Raw genomic sequence first — 16,217 nt, forward strand, 5'->3', positions numbered from 1 at the left:
TCTCTGGGTGCCCTGGTTTCCTCCCACATTCCAAAGACGTGCAGGTTTGTAGGCTAATTGGCATCAGTAAACTGTGAAAATTATCCCTAGTGTGTAGCTTAGTGCCAGTGATCCTTGTAACTTTGCTAGAGGTGATTGCTGGCTGCGCAGACCTGATGGGCCGAAAGGCCTATTTCCATGCTGCATCTCTAAACAAAGGTAACTACTAAAGTAAAGTAAATCAGTTTGAAGAAGGGTACCGACCCAAAATGCTGTCTGTCCATTCACACCCTAAATGCTGCCTGCTTCTGAGTTCCTCCTCCTTTGTGTTTAATTCCATAAAGACATTGAGGAGGAGTCCCGAGCTGAATGTACACTGTCTATTTTGAATGCACAACATTTTACCAAGGGTAGGAGAATCAAGAAACAGATCTGAAACAGATCTGAATTAAACAGAAACAGATCAAAAAATAGGTCTGAATGAATTTTGTACCATTTTTACCAGTTTTTTAAATCTTCGCCTGACATGGTGACAGAAAATCAATCAATGCATGCAAACGCAGCTTGTAATGAGAACTTGTAAACGTCAGAAATCTTGTAGACGTTACTCAAAAATATTGCTACGCCGCACAATTCATAAGTAGACAATGAAATGGAAATACCTAAACATCATTTGTGTAACCATATTCAAACAACTCATTAACAGCTGGAAAAAAAGCAAAAATGCTGGAGAAGTTGGATGGGTGACGTTTTGGATCCGGATCCTTCTTCAGACATCTCCAGTGGAGAACCCAGATGGCACCTATCCATGTTCTCCAGAGATGCTCCCTGACCTGCTGAGTTGCTCATATGCCATAGTACAAGTAGGCTATTCAGCCCATCATTGTCCCATTAGGGCGGCACAGTGGCAGAGTGGTGGAGTTGCTGCCTTACTGCGCCAGGGACCCGAGTTCGATCCTGACTACAGCTGCTGTCTGTGAGAGTTTGTGCGTTCTCACTGTGACTGCGTGGGTCTCCTTCAGGTGCTCAGGTTTCCTCCCACACTCCCAGTACATTAATTTGCTTCGGTAAAAATTGTAAATTGCCCCTAGTGTATAGGATAGTGCTAGTGTACTGAATGGTCGTTGGTCAGTACAGACTCTGTGGGCTGAAGGGCCTGTTTCCATGCTGTACCTCTAAAGTAAACTAAAGAGTGTACTCCAGCACTTTGTGTCTTTTTGTAAGCCAGCATCTGCAGTTCCTTGTTGTTTCTTCGTGTGCAGCTGCGGTTTCTGAGGGAAAATGTGCTTTATTTAAATCCCGGATTTCTCCATTGATCAGATGCAGGGATAAAGCAGAAGATAGGCAACTTACTTTTGTCTGCACAGCCGCTCTGCTGCCTCCAATCGCCCAGCAGAACGCCAGCTGCTTCACAGGCTTCTTGCGTTTGAGGCAGCAGAAATTATGTAATGCCCTCCAGCCAGTGCAATGTGCTGTTGTCAAGGGCCGTGAGGTCTACCCCTCCACCAGGGGGACAGAGGACAGTGCAGTCGAAAATGATGTGCTGCGCTGTTTGCTGGTCTGTTCCACACATGCAGGCTGCTGATGAATGCAACCCCCTCCTCTCACCTTAAAGTTATGCCTACTAGTATTTGACATTTCCACCCTAGAAAAAAAGGTTCTGACTGTCTACCCCATCTATGCCTTTCATCATTTTACATACTTCTATCAGATCTCGCCCCAACCCCCGGCGTTATAGAGAACACAGTCCAAACTTTCCTAACCACTCCTCATAGGTATTATCCCTTAATCCAGGCAACATTCTGCTAAACCTTTTCTCTACCATCTCCATGCTCAACATAATCCCAAGACTTGTTCCACCCAGTCATTCCTTCTTCTACCAGGTCCCGTCTGACAGATGATACCAAAACTTGAAAGGACGTACCACCTGTAAGTGCGGAGTAATTTCTTCTCTGTTTTCAGGCTTCTGAACGGTCCTTCCATAAGCTAGGGTGCTACCTGATTCACCTGTTTCCCATTGCAGACATAGGACATTGTCCATGGTCCTGAAGCGCTACAATGCTGAGAAGTATATTCTGCACTCTATATATCTTCCCCTATGCTCTACCTATTGTAGTTGAGTTGGACTTGATTGTAACTATGTATATGACTTGATTGGATCGCATGCAAAACAAATCTTTTGCCTGTACCTCGGTTCACGTGACAATGATAAATCTGAACCTCAACCTATAGGACTTTATTCCTTGAAGCGCAGGAGGCTCAGCGGTGAATTTATAGTGGTGTATAAAATCATGAGGGTGATGTTATTATGTGGTTATGATGTTACTGGAAGATGTAAAGGAAGAGGATTAAAGTTAAAGCTGAAAAACCCCAACCTAGAAGGTGACACACTGAAAACTGGAACAAACAAGAAAACTGCAAAGTTCTTTGTCTGGTATGCTCGCGATGGGCAGAATGGCCTCCTGCTATGCCAGGAATTCAACCATTCTGTTTCACTCCAATAAAAAGCAGCACAATGAAGGTCCCAATGAAGGTGTGTAGCTTCGTGCCAGTGACCCTTGTAACTTTGCAAGAGGTGATTGCTGGCTGCGCAGTCATGATGGGCCGAAAGGCTTATTTCCATGCTGTATCCAAGGTAACTACTAAAGTAAAGTAAATCAGTTTGAAGAAGGGTGCCGACCCAAAATGTCAAAATAACCTTTTTGTTACAAATTACAGTACTGGGTATGGTTAATAGAACAATATAAAAGTATGAGAGACCCTAAAATTATAGGGTAGGCAGTCAGAACTTTTTTCCCAGCATGGAAATGTCAAATACTAGAGGGTATAGTTTCAAGGTACATAAGTATTAGATCAATGGGCCCCAACTGCGTAGGCGCGGACCCGTTGGGTTCCCATTGTGATGTGGAACACTCATTGACGTCATTGTGACGGAGGTATTACTGCGCAGGCGCGGCTGATGGGCAGGGCAAGCGGAAAAGGAACTTATTAAAGTTTAAAAAGTGATTACAAAATTTTTTTAAGTGAAAAACCTTTAAAATATAACAACCATTTGAACCGCAGGCCAATGGTGAGTAAGGTGGGCCTCAAATTGTTGCACTACTGTGTACCGTTTTGGCTGTATTTCGGGAACAAACGAGAGTTTTAGTATATAGATAGATGTGCGAGGCATGTTTTTTTTACACAGAGGGTGGTGGGTGCCTGGAACGTGCTGCCAATGGTGGTGGTGGAGACAGATACAATAGTGGTGTTTAAGAGGCTATTACATAGGCACATGGATATGCAGGGAATAGAAGAGTGTGGATCATGAGTAGGCAGAGGAGATCAGTTCATCTTGGCATCATGTTCGGCACAGATATTGTGGGCCGAAGGGCCTGTTCCTGTGCTCTACTGTTCCATGAAAACATTTACTTTCAATACTGACTTAATTAATCAGCTAGCAACAGTTTCCATCGATGGGAAATGGAATTAAAAAGCAGATTAGCTAGTATATTTTTACTAGAAATATAGAAAAACTGAACTCAAAGCAGTCTTGAGGATTCAATGTCTGAAACATCTTGACATTTCACAAATGCAATGACTCAGTGGGTCCCACGAACAATAACATTTATGCAGTCGTGGGTCTGTATTTTATTCTTTTCGTACAATCACTCACCTTGCATCTGGCAGCCCAGAACTCCATCCCATATCCCACATATCTCATGCAGTCCGCACGCCGTGGTTTTACAGAGAGTGACGTTGTTGCCCATGCATGTACAGCGCTCTGTGCAGTTTTCATATGTGAGCCAGCTTTCATACCTCTGAAACAAATCCAACAAGATGACACTGTTAAAGCAAATGGTTCAAATGGAGAAATAGCTGAATGGTTATACATTTGAAGGTTGAAGTTTAGTTCATTGTCACGTGTGAAAAGCAGAGTGAAAAGCTTTTTTCTTTGCGTGCTCACCAGTCAGTGGAAAGACTGTACATGATTACAATCAAGCCATTCACAGTATACAGACACAGAATAAAGGGAATGATGTTTCGTGCAAGATAAAATCCAGTAGAGTCCAATTAAAGATAGTCTGAGGGTCTCCAAGAAGGTAGATGGGAGGTCAGAACCACTCTCGAGTTGGGGATAGGATGCTTCAGATGCCTGATATTAGCTGGCAAGAAATTGTCCTTGAATCTGGAGGTGTGCGTTTTCACACTTCTGTACCTCTTGCCTGGTGGGAGAGGGGACAAGAGGGAGTGACCGGGGTGAGAGTGGTCCTTGATTATGCTGGTGGCCTTGCCGAAGCAGCCTTGTAGTTAAAAAGTCAAAGAGTCGTACAGCATGGAAACAGGATATCATTTCATTGGCACAGAATAAGGTGGCCATTGTTTACTCACAGATCAACCAAGCGCTACGAAAGGAATCGTGCTACTTCAAGCCCAAATAATTTATTATTTAAATAACATTAAAAACAAATCTGTCTGAAAAATATTTCTCCTTGCCATTTTATTGGGTGTGCTAACCGAAAGGCTGGCCAGAGGGAAATCAGATGTGCGTTTATCCCACAGGACAATCTCGGGAATCAAATCAAGGTGGGGGGAGCAGGGATGGACACTGAGGCAGGTCTGTAGTGTTGAGTTTTGCTGCGCAGGTTGGTGGAAGCATGTTTTTCTGTCGTAGCAAACAACAAAGAAAAGTTCTAAAAGAGTCATTTAAACCCAAAACATTTTATGTTCATTTGGAGACTATGAGTGATCTGGATACGAGGGACCTCAAAGACTATCCCCATCTCTGAACTTTGTCCACCCACCCATCAGCCAGCACTTTGTGTCTATCTGTGCTGCTCTAGGGTTGTTGGACAACGTTGGGCTACATTGCGTTATTGACCATCTCCATGTTTCTGGCGCAGAGTCCATACCCAAGAAGCTTCACGAGCAGAAAATCCAGGCTTGGGAACCCAACAAAGGCCACAATGTGGAGTAGCAGAACAGGGAGCAACGGGAATCGTATCTACGTTTTACTATTTAACCAGCCTCCAGTGTAACTGCTGTCTGTCTTTGATGCTGACAGAAGCACTAATATGTTCAGTTTCTCCAGAGATGCTACCTGACCTGCTGGGTGTCTCCAGCGCTTTGTGTGTCTTTCTTTTAAATGCATTTTGAATTCATTTATATTCAAGCAACTTGTGTGATTATTACAAGCAAATGGATTTACCTGATAATATTTGTTGTTGTGCTCACAGCCACACTGACTGTTCGGAATACAGGTGTCTCCACTAAGAGTGTATCCAGGGTCACAGAAACATCCTTCAACAGATGGTAGAAGACAGCTGTCAGGTGCAGATGACTCCATGCAGGTAGTGGGACAACCTGTGCCACAAGTCTCATAGTGGCTACCACTAGGACAGGTTGGTGCTAAAGAAAGCATGCAGGTAATAAACAATCACTTCTCTTCACTTAGTGTAGCTTATTCAAAATAATTGTGGAGTCATCCAACATATTATGTCATGCACAGAATGTCATACATTATTCCTACAGTGTAGGAAGGAACTGCAGATGCTGGTTTACACCAAAGATACACACAAATGGTGGAGTAACTATGAGGGTCAGGCAGCATCTCCGGAGAAAAGGAATAGGTGACATTTTGGAACCCTTCTTCAAACTGAGACTCTTCCTGAAGAAGGGTCTTGACCAGAAATGTCACCTATTCCTTTTCTCCAGAGATGCTGCCTGACCGGCTGTAATACATTATCAGTCTGAAGAAAGGTTCTGACCCAAAACGTCAGTGATCCATGTTTTCCAGAGATGTAGCCTGGCTTGCTGAGTTACTCCAGCATTTTGTGTTCTTTTTGATTAGTAGCATCTGTTTTTCCTTGTTTTCACATAAAACAGCACAGGAACAAGCCCTTTGGCCCACAATGTCTGTGTTGAACATGATGCTAATCTCCTCTTCCTGCACATGATCCATATCCCTCCATCCCCTGCATATCCATGTGCCTATCTAAAAGCCTCTGAATCGACACTATCAGATCTGTCTTCACCACCACGCTGGCCGAGTGTTCCAAGTTTAGTTTAGAGACCCAGCATGTCTCTAAATGGAAACAGGCCCTTTTGCCCACCGAGTCTACTCTGACCATCGATAATCCATTTACACTAGTTCAATGTTATCCCACGTTCTCATCCACTTCCTACACACGAGGGACAATTTGCATGTGTGTATGTTTGTAGTGGAACTCCATGTTACCCCATGGTGATGTTCTTCCATCGATAGCAAGGGTAGTCCCTTTCACGTTTTGGAACTTTGTGGCCAAACACAAACTTAGCATGGGTCAGCATGCTGTTGCTGAATATATCGCTTGATAACACTTCAATGATTTTACCCATTACTTCATTACTTTTCTGATGTTCCAAAATAGTCTGAGAGAATATTAAGCGACTAAAGATTTTTTTTGATTTTTGGACAGGGTAGAGATTGGCAATGTACTGCAGAGTATAACTTACAGCATGACGTGTTGTTTCTCCATTCTACACACACTCCTGCTTGTGTGCACAAGGCAGCATAGGTTTGCAGGGCTAAACAAAGTGTCGTCGACAGCCCTCCGTCAGCGCACACATCGTAGACACAGTTGTCAAAGTAATTCTTGGGAGGAACTTTTGCGTGGCATTCTTTAAATAATCCTGAAAGAAAAATATTTAAATTTAAATCGGAAATTTCCAATTCAGAACGTTATTCCAGGCAACCAAATTTAGAAAAAAAGGCACAATGAGTTTAGTTTAGTTTATCGTCATGCGTTCCGAGGTACAGTGAAAAGCTTTTTTATTGGAGTAATTCTGTGGGTCAGGCAGCAACTCTGGAGAACATGGATAGGTGATGTTTCAATCGGAACCCTTGTACAGAGTCTGAAGAATGGTCTTGACCTGAAATGTCACGGAATCTCTAGAGATGTTGCCTGACACACTGAGTTACCCCAACTTTCCCATGCCGACCCGATCTACACGAATCCCGCCTGCCTGCAATTGGCCCATATCCCTCGAAACCTTTCCTATCCCAGCACCTGTCCAAGTGTCCAGGGGCTGAGTCCGGTGGGTCCCTTCAAACAAGGAAAAGGATGTCACCCCAGGGGGCCACATGAGTGGTAGGATATCTATCTATCTATCTATCTGTCTATCTATCTATCTATCTATCTATCTGTCTGTCTGTCTATCTATCTATCTATCTATCTATCTATCTATCTATCTATCTATCTATCTATCTATCTATCTATCTATCTATCTATCTATCTATCTATCTATCTATCTATCTATCTATCTATCTATCTATCTGTCTATCTGTCTATCTGTCTCTCTATCTGTCTATCTATCTATCTATCTATCTCCTACCACTATACATATATATAAAACCAAAAATGTGCAAAAATGTCAGATAAACTCAATGTTTATACATTCAATGGTGTCATTGAAAATATGGTGCCATAATGGGTCAATGATGACATTAAAAAAAATCTTTACCTTGTCCATATATATATATATATTTTTAAATATATTTTTATATATTTTATTCTGAATAAAGTTTATTAGTAAAAAATATCTTGTCCTCAGATATGATACTGTAACTTAAATTACTCAATCTCTCCGTTAGATTCCAACTACAACATATTTACGCACATTCATTATTCTGCTGAATTAGAATTCTTAACCAATGGCTTATTTTCCATTTTCCCATGAAATCTCTTGTGCTTTCCATAAATAAGGAGCGTGTCTTGTCATAGTGAGAATGTCTATCTTTTTCTCAGGGGTGAAAAATGTACTGAACGGCAGGTCGTGGACAGAAGAAATCGCTTCATTGAATTGCAACAATTGAGTTACATCCCACAATTATCAGCTTGAGATCATTCTGGGGATTGTCTGGTTATAGGTTTTATGTACGTTATCTGTGGTAACTAGTTGCTTCATTTTTTTATGCCTACCTGTTGGATCTGTAATCATCCCACAAGCAGTATCATTTTCTGCATTCTCCTTATCAGCTGGGTCACATTGAAATCCGCTCCCGCCATGATTACACCTAAATTTGCAAATAAAAGAAACAAATGCAATGAGAAATATGTGCAGGTCGAGGTGTCAGTGGTGGGCCGCTGGAGACCCTGCAACAGCCTGGGATTCCATTAGAGTGGCTGCCGCTCCAAGATGCCGAGCTCGCGGACCGGACACGGCCTTCAGCGGCACGGAACGTCAGAGCAGTTGTGGAGAACATCGACAGCATTGCCTGGCCTGTCCGACCCCTTCAACTCCGACCCAGTGCCGCCACCAGGACCGCGGGCCTTTATGGCCAAGATAAGACTCTACATTTTTAACAACTTTGAAACTTCAAGGGTACAAAATGGCATTGAAAATGTGGTGATTCTTGTATATTGCCTCAGTGCAATCGACTATCTTAAACTCTTGTACTTAAATATGATTGTGCCTATGTCCGAAGAAGGGTCTTGACCCAAAACATCAATTGGTGGTAAACTTACTCAGTTTCTCCGTTATCGACTTGCCAACTCTCTCCAAGCATATTAGAGTCTGCTGCAAAACTGCCATTGGGCATAATAATGTCATCATCAGGGTTATCGTTGGAGTTACCTAAATAATACAAAAAAAAGTTTCCATTGATCGTTTGAAATTTGCTCAATTCTTGATGACAGTATGCTCTGACAATGTCTTTTCCGTTTCTAATGTTTGCAATAATGCTGTTGGAAATGTGCTGCACAGTGGTGCAATGGTAGAGCTGCTGCCTCACAGCACCAGAGACCCAGGTTCGATCCTGATCTCGGGTGTTGTCGGCACGGAGTTTGTACGTTCTCCCTGTGACCGTGTGGGTTTCCTCTGGGTGCTCCAGTTTCCTCTCACATCCTCAAGATGTGCAGATTTGCAGGTTAATTGGCTTCTGTAAATTGTCCCTAGTGTGTGGGATAGAACAAGTGTGAATGGGGTGATCGTTGGTCGACGTGGACTCAGTGTGCCGAAGGGACTGTTTCCAAGCTGTATCTCTAAAACTAAAACAAAGTATTCTGTGACAATGAAGGGTTCCTCCCTGAAATGTCTTTTCCATTTCTAATGTTTTGCAATAATGCTGTTGAAAATGCTTTAATACATAAATTATCAACAGATTACGTCAAAATAGATTTCTCGGCACTGGTTGAAATATAACGGCATCTGGTGCAAAGTAAGTCTTTCAGCCATGGAATAATCCAGCTCTGAACCACATCCTTTAGCCCACCGTGACCACGATTATGCATCCAATTACACTAATCGCACACTAATGCCATTTTATTTCTGCCACATTCTGATCAATAACTTTCTGACTCTACCACTCACCTATACACGAGGAATAATTTTAAATGGCCAATTAACCTACAAACCTTTCAGATGTGTGAAGAAACCCACACAGTCACAGGGAGATCGTGCAAACTCCACCAGGATGGAACCCTGGATTCTGGCTCTGTCAGGCAGCAGCTCTAGCTGTTGTGCCATTGCACCACTGGTTTGATAATTATTTAGTAATGAATATCCAACAAATGTCACCAGTAACATGTTAAGAGTAGAAGAGTCCAGTAAACATCATTCTTTAAAGAGATACACACAGGGTGACAGGCGGATTGGTAGCATATGGAATTTATTATTTAGTGCTAAAAAAGGCATGTGGCCTACTTGTTTTTGTAGGTCGGGCATTCAGTATAAGAGTGAGGAAATCATGTTGCAGCTTTACAGGACTTTGGTCAGGCTGAATCTGGAGTATTGTGTGCAGTTCTGGTCGCCCCCAATACAGGAAGGATGCGGAGGCTTTAGAAAGGGTGCAGACGAAGTTTACCAGAATGATACCTGAATTTAGAAGTATTAGTTACAGGGAGAGGTTGGACAGACTTGGATTCTTTTCTCAAAACAGTTGTTTGGCAGTTAAAAATGAATACCACTCCTACATTTAAAGACATAAAAGGGTATGCATACACTCGGTGACCATCAAAGCATTATAAGAAAAGACACAAAGTGCTGGAGTAACCCAGTGGGTCAGGCAGCATCTCTGGGGAACATACAGAGGTGACATTTCGGGTCAGGACCCTTCTTCAGACTGATTGTGGCTGGAGGAGGGAAGAATGCTGGAAGAGAGGAGGGCAGGACTGGTGAGTGATTGGGAAATACAGATGGGAAGAAAGCTGGAGGAGAGGAGGGGCAGGACTGGTGAGTGATAGGTACATACAGGTGAGGGAGGTTTTTGAATAATTACAAGTATGGGCTTACCACACAGACCACAAAGCAGTCCAGAATATATGGACGGCACAGACACGTCTACATGGTGGTAACCATCAAACCTCACCAACAAGCCAAAGTTAGTCTCCAGTAAAACGTAGCCACCGCTTATCCGCACCACCAGAAGGTCCGTGATCGACACGGGCAGGTTTACCCATTCTCCATTCAGCTATCGAACAGAACAAAAATGCCACAATTTATTTAAGAGCAAGGGATCGCAATTAAATAATCCCAATCTACATCAACAATTTTCACCTGACCTTAAGAAATAAAACGCAGGGCAGCACAGCGACGCAGCAGTAGAGTTGCTGCCTTACAGGGTCAGAGACACGGGTTTGATCCTAACTGGGGGTGCTTTCTGTACGGAGTTTGTACATTCACCCCGTGACCGCGTGGTTTTTCTCTGGGTGCTCTGGTTTCCTCCCACACTGCAAAGACATGCAGGTTTGTAGGCTAATTGGCTTCTGTGAATTGTCTCTAGTGTGTAGGATAGAGCTGGTATACGGGGTGATCGATGGTCGGTGCAGACTCGGTGGGCCAAAGGGACTGCTTCTGCGTTGTATCTCTAAAGTCGAAAGTAAAGTCTAACATACCGTTACACAATGGTAATGCTCATGAACTTTCAAAGACCTTAATTGATTTTATTGACACACAAATTCAAATCACCAATGTCAACCTAGGAATTTATTTTCCATTAATTGTATAATAATTTATTTTTTAGTATGTGATTACGGAACCAACAGATCTCCGTAAGAATCCACCTGCTTTGGTAATGGTTTTCAAGGAAGAAAATCTGCTGTTGGCTGACAGTTTAGTTTAGTATAGTTTAGAGACACAGCGTGCAAAAAGGTCCACTGAGTTCACGCCGACCATTGATCACCCGTTCACACTAATTGTATGTTATCCCCACCTTCTCATCCATTCCCTACAACTGCTGGTAATTTACACCCATTTCTCCCATTACATCGCTCCCTCTTTCCACATCTCCCCATCCCCTTCCACCTATATCCTTTCCTCTGGTTTCACATTTCGCGCCCCTTCTCTCCTTTTCTCACATCCTTCTATCTTTTTCCCATCTCTCGCCTTTGTTGACCCACCTGCCAATCAAAGCCCCCTCTCCTCACGTATCCACCTATCACTTACTAGGTTTTGGCTTGCCCCCACCTCTCTTCCAGCTTTCTCCCCCCACCCTTTCTACGTCAAAGTCCCGACCTGAAACGTCACTTGCCCATTCCCTCCACTGATGCTGCCTGACCCACTGGGTTATTCCACCACTTTGTATCTTTTTTTGTGGATCAGCATCTGCAGTTACTTGTTTCTCTCCCTTAGATTAGTTAAGTTGTGTGTTAAGTCTAAATGCGTGCAAAGCAATGAAATGTCACGTGACAATAAAGTATTCATTCATTCATTCATTCATTCATTCAGTCTACATTGTCCCATCACATGTGCCCAGGGCATGGGCTCAACAAAGAGTGAAGAAGGGACTCAAAGAAGGGACAGAGGATCTAGGGGGGGGTAGAGGAACTGAAATAATTTTTCATAAGGCGAGAAATAGTATTGGGTAGACTAATGGGACTGAAGGATGATAAATCCCCTGGGCCTGATGGTCTGCATCCCAGGGTCCTCAGGGAGGTGGCTCTAGAAATAGTGGATGCATTGGTGATCATTTTCCAATGTTCAATAGATTCAGGATCAGTTCCTGTGGATGGGTGGACAGCTAATGTTATCCCACTTTTCAAGAAAGGAGCAAGAGAGAAAATGGGGAATTACAGACTAGTTAGCCTGACATCGGTGGTGGGGAAGATGCTGGAGTCAATTATTAAAGAGGTAATAACGGTGCATTTGGATAGCAGTAAAAGGAAAAGGCCAAGTCAGCATGGATTTATAAAAGGGAAATCATGCTTGTCTAATCTTCTGGAATTTTTTGAGGATGTGACAAGTAAAATGGATGAAGGGGAGCCAGTGGATGTAGTGTATCTAGACTTTCAGAAAGCCTTTGATAAGGTCCCGCACGGGAGATTGTTGACTAAAATTAGAGCACATGGTATTGGGGGTAGGGTGTTGACATGGATAGAAAATTGGTTGGTAGACAGGAAGCAAAGAGTAGGGGTAAACGGGTCCTTTTCAGAATGGCAGGCAGTGGCGAGTGGAGTGCCGCAAGGCTCGATGTTGGGGCCACAATTGTTTACCATAAATATTAATGATTTGGATGAGGGAATTAGAAGCAACACTAGCAAGTTTGCGGATGACACAAAGCTGGGTGGCAGTGTAAACTGTGAAGAGGATGTTGGGAGGTTGTAGGGTGACCCTGGACAGGTTGAGTGAGTGGGCAGATGCGTGGCTGATGCAGTATAATATAGATAAATGTGAGGTTATCCACTTTGCCGACAAAAACAAGGAGGCAGAATATTTTCTCAATGGAGTTAGGTTAGGTAAGGGGGAGGTGCAGCAAGACCTGTGTGTCCTTGTACACCAGTCACTGCAAGTTGGTGTGCAGGTACAGCAGGCAGTGAAGAAAGCTAATGGAATGTTGGCCTTGATAACAAGAGGATTTCAGTATAGGAATAAAGAGGTTCTTCTGCAGTTGTAGTGGGCCCTGGTAAGACCACATCTGGAGTATTGTGTACAGATTTGGTCTCCTAATTTGAGGAAGGACATCCTTGTAATTGAGGCAGTGCAGCATAGGTTCACGAGATTGATCCCTGGGATGGCGGGACTGTCATATGAGGAAAGATTGAAAAGACTAGGCTTGTATTCACTGGAATTTAGAAGGATGAGGGGGGATCTTATAGAAACATATAAAATTATAAAAGGACTGGACAAGCTAGATGCAGGAAAAATGTTCCAAATGTTGGGCAAGTCCAGAACCAGGGGACACAGTCTTAGAATAAAGGGGAGGCCATTTAAAACTGAGGTGAGAAAAAAAAAATTCACCCAGAGAGTTGTGAATTTGTAGAATTCTCTGCCACAGAGGGCAGTGGAAGCCAAATCACTGGATGGATTTAAGAAAGAGTTAGATAGAGCTTTAGGGGCTAGTGGAATCGATGGATATGGGGAGAAGGCTGGCATGGGTTATTGATTGGGGACGATCAGCCATGATCACAATGAATGGCGGTGTTGGCTCGAAGGGCCGAATGGCCTCCTCCTGCACCTATTTTCTATGTTTCTATCAAAACGTGTCCTGTCCATTCCCTACGCAGATGCTGCCTGACCCACTTGAGTTCCTCCAGCACTTTGTGTCTCTGTTTTACCCAATCTCCAGACTGATCATGAGTTTAAAAGCTGAGTGCTAAGGTATGTACTGTAATAGTTTTGGAAAAAAATAACCCTGAATAAAAATACTCACCTGGACTTTACGACCTTGCATGATTGAAACTGTGTTGTTGTGTACAGCCACGTGTACGGATTTAACGTAGGACACTTTGGTGTTGGCCCCTCTATGCTCATTTGTTGCTGACACATCAAAGTAAGGTAGGCTTGAAGATGCAATGCACAGCTTAGAGAGCACGTACGTGCACGTTCCCATGAAGTGATGAACACGCGTGTCGAACGTGTTGTAGTGAGGATCTCCTGAGGCACTGCAAGTGGCACGAACTGTAGAGAAACATTTAACATGTGAAGTATTGTCATCTACCAACCTATCTCAGTCTTCCACCATAGAGCATCTATCTGAACATATCTGAGCATAAAGCCGTGCAGCACAGGAACGGGTCCCTTGGCCCACAATGTCCATATCGAACGATGCCAAGTTAAACTAATTGCCTCTGCCTCCACATGATCCATATCCCTCCATTTCCTGATATCCATGTGCTGACCTAAAAGCCTCTTAAACGCCACTATTGCATCTGCCTCCGCCACCACCCCAGCAGAGTATACCAGGCACTTACTATCCTCTGTGTAAAAAAAAACATGTGCCACACTTCTCCTTTAAACTTTGCTTCTTCTTCTTGCGTTTGAGGCAGCAGAAATTATGTAACGTCCTCCAGCCAGTGCAATGTGCTGTTGTCAAGGGCCGTGAGGTCTACCCCTCCACCAGGGGGACGGAGGACAGTCCAGTCGAAAATGACGTGCTGCGCTGTTTGCTAGTCTGCTCCACACACACAGGCTGCTGATGAACGCAACCCCCTCCTCTCACCTTAAAGTTATGCCCTCTAGTATTTGACATTTCCACTCTAGAAAAAAAGGTTCTGACTGTCTACCCCATCTATGCCTTTCATCATTTTACATACTTCTATCAGATCTCGCCCCAACCTCCGGCGTTATAGAGAACACAGTCCAAAATTTCCTAACCACTCCTCATAGGTATTATCCCTTAATCCAGGCAACATTCTGCTAAACCTTTTCTCTACCCTCTCCATGCTCAACATAATCCCAAGACTTGTTCCACCCAGTCATTCCTTCTTCTACCAGGTCCCGTCTGACAGATGATACCAAAACTTGAAAGGACGTACCACCTGCAAGTGCGGAGTAATTTCTTCTCCTCTGTTTTCAGGCTTCTGAACGGTCCTTCCATAAGCTAGGGTGCTACCTGATTCACCTGTTTCCCATTGCAGACATAGGACATTGTCCGTGGTCCTGAAGCGCTACAATGCTGAGAAGTATATTCTACACTCTATATATCTTCCCCTATGCTCTACCTACTGTAGTTGAGTTGGACTTGATTGTAACTATGTATATGACTTGATTGGATCGCATGCAAAACAAATCTTTTGCCTGTACCTCGGTACACGTGACAATGATAAATCTGAACCTCAACCTATAGGACTTTATTCCTTGAAGCGCAGGAGGCTCAGCGGTGAATTTATAGTGGTGTATAAAATCATGAGGGTGATGTTATTATGTGGTTATGATGCTACTGGAAGATGTAAAGGAAGAGGATTAAAGTTAAAGCTGAAAAACCCCAACCTAGAAGGTGACACACTGAAAACTGGAACAAACAAGAAAACTGCAAAGTTCTTTGTCTGGCATGCTCGCGATGGGCAGAATGGCCTCCTGCTATGCCAGGAATTCAACCACTCTGTTTCACTCCAATAAAAAGCAGCACAATGAAGGTCCCAATGAAGGTGTGTAGCTTCGTGCCAGTGACCCTTGTAACTTTGCAAGAGGTGATTGCTGGCTGCGCAGACATGATGGGCCGAAAGGCTTATTTCCATGCTGTATCCAAGGTAACTACTAAAGTAAAGTAAATCAGTTTGAAGAAGGGTGCCGACCCAAAATGTCAAAATAACCTTTTTGTTACAAATTACAGTACTGGGTATGGTTAATAGAACAATATAAAAGTATGAGAGACCCTAAAATTATAGGGTAGGCAGTCAGAACTTTTTTCCCAGCATGGAAATGTCAAATACTAGAGGGTATAGTTTCAAGGTACATAAGTATTAGATCAATGGGCCCCAACTGCGTAGGCGCGGACCCGTTGGGTTCCCATTGTGATGTGGAACATTCATTGACGTCATTGTGACGGAGGTATTACTGCGCAGGCGCGGCTGATGGGCAGGGCAAGTGGAAAAGGAACTTATTAAAGTTTAAAAAGTGATTACAAAATTTTTTAAAGTGAAAAACCTTTAAAATATAACAACCATTTGAACCGCAGGCCAATGGTGAGTAAGGTGGGCCTCAAATTGTTGCACTACTGTGTACCGTTTTAGCTGTATTTCGGGAACAAACGAGAGTTTTAGTATATAGATAGATGTGCGAGGCATGTTTTTTTTACACAGAGGGTGGTGGGTGCCTGGAACGTGCTGCCAATGGTGGTGGTGGAGACAGATACAATAGTGGTGTTTAAGAGGCTATTACATAGGCACATGGATATGCAGGGAATAGAAGAGTGTGGATCATGAGTAGGCAGAGAAGATCAGTTCATCTTGGCATCATGTTCGGCACAGATATTGTGGGCCGAAGGGCCTGTTCCTGTGCTCTACTGTTCCATGAAAACATTTACTTTCAATACTGACTTAATTAATCAGCTAGCAACAGTT

The 16,217-nt window shown here is 43.4% G+C and overlaps 1 protein-coding gene across 1 annotated transcript in view; it reads right to left on the reverse strand.

The window, feature by feature from the left end:
- The window catches only part of LOC144599054 (IgGFc-binding protein-like), a 188,162-nt gene that overhangs the window by 129,308 nt on the left and 42,637 nt on the right, over window positions 1–16,217 (reverse strand). Inside the window, exons 26-33 of the mRNA XM_078409777.1 lie at window positions 13,586–13,833; window positions 10,231–10,408; window positions 8,466–8,574; window positions 7,920–8,014; window positions 6,454–6,630; window positions 5,168–5,367; window positions 3,635–3,779; window positions 1,333–1,398 (exon numbers count right to left, since the gene is read on the reverse strand). Coding sequence (XP_078265903.1) covers window positions 1,333–1,398; window positions 3,635–3,779; window positions 5,168–5,367; window positions 6,454–6,630; window positions 7,920–8,014; window positions 8,466–8,574; window positions 10,231–10,408; window positions 13,586–13,833 — 1,218 coding nt within the window. The remainder of the gene's footprint in view (window positions 1–1,332; window positions 1,399–3,634; window positions 3,780–5,167; window positions 5,368–6,453; window positions 6,631–7,919; window positions 8,015–8,465; window positions 8,575–10,230; window positions 10,409–13,585; window positions 13,834–16,217) is intronic.

The sequence above is a fragment of the Rhinoraja longicauda genome, chromosome 13, assembly GCF_053455715.1.
Source record: "Rhinoraja longicauda isolate Sanriku21f chromosome 13, sRhiLon1.1, whole genome shotgun sequence".
Classification (NCBI taxonomy): domain Eukaryota; kingdom Metazoa; phylum Chordata; class Chondrichthyes; order Rajiformes; family Arhynchobatidae; genus Rhinoraja; species Rhinoraja longicauda.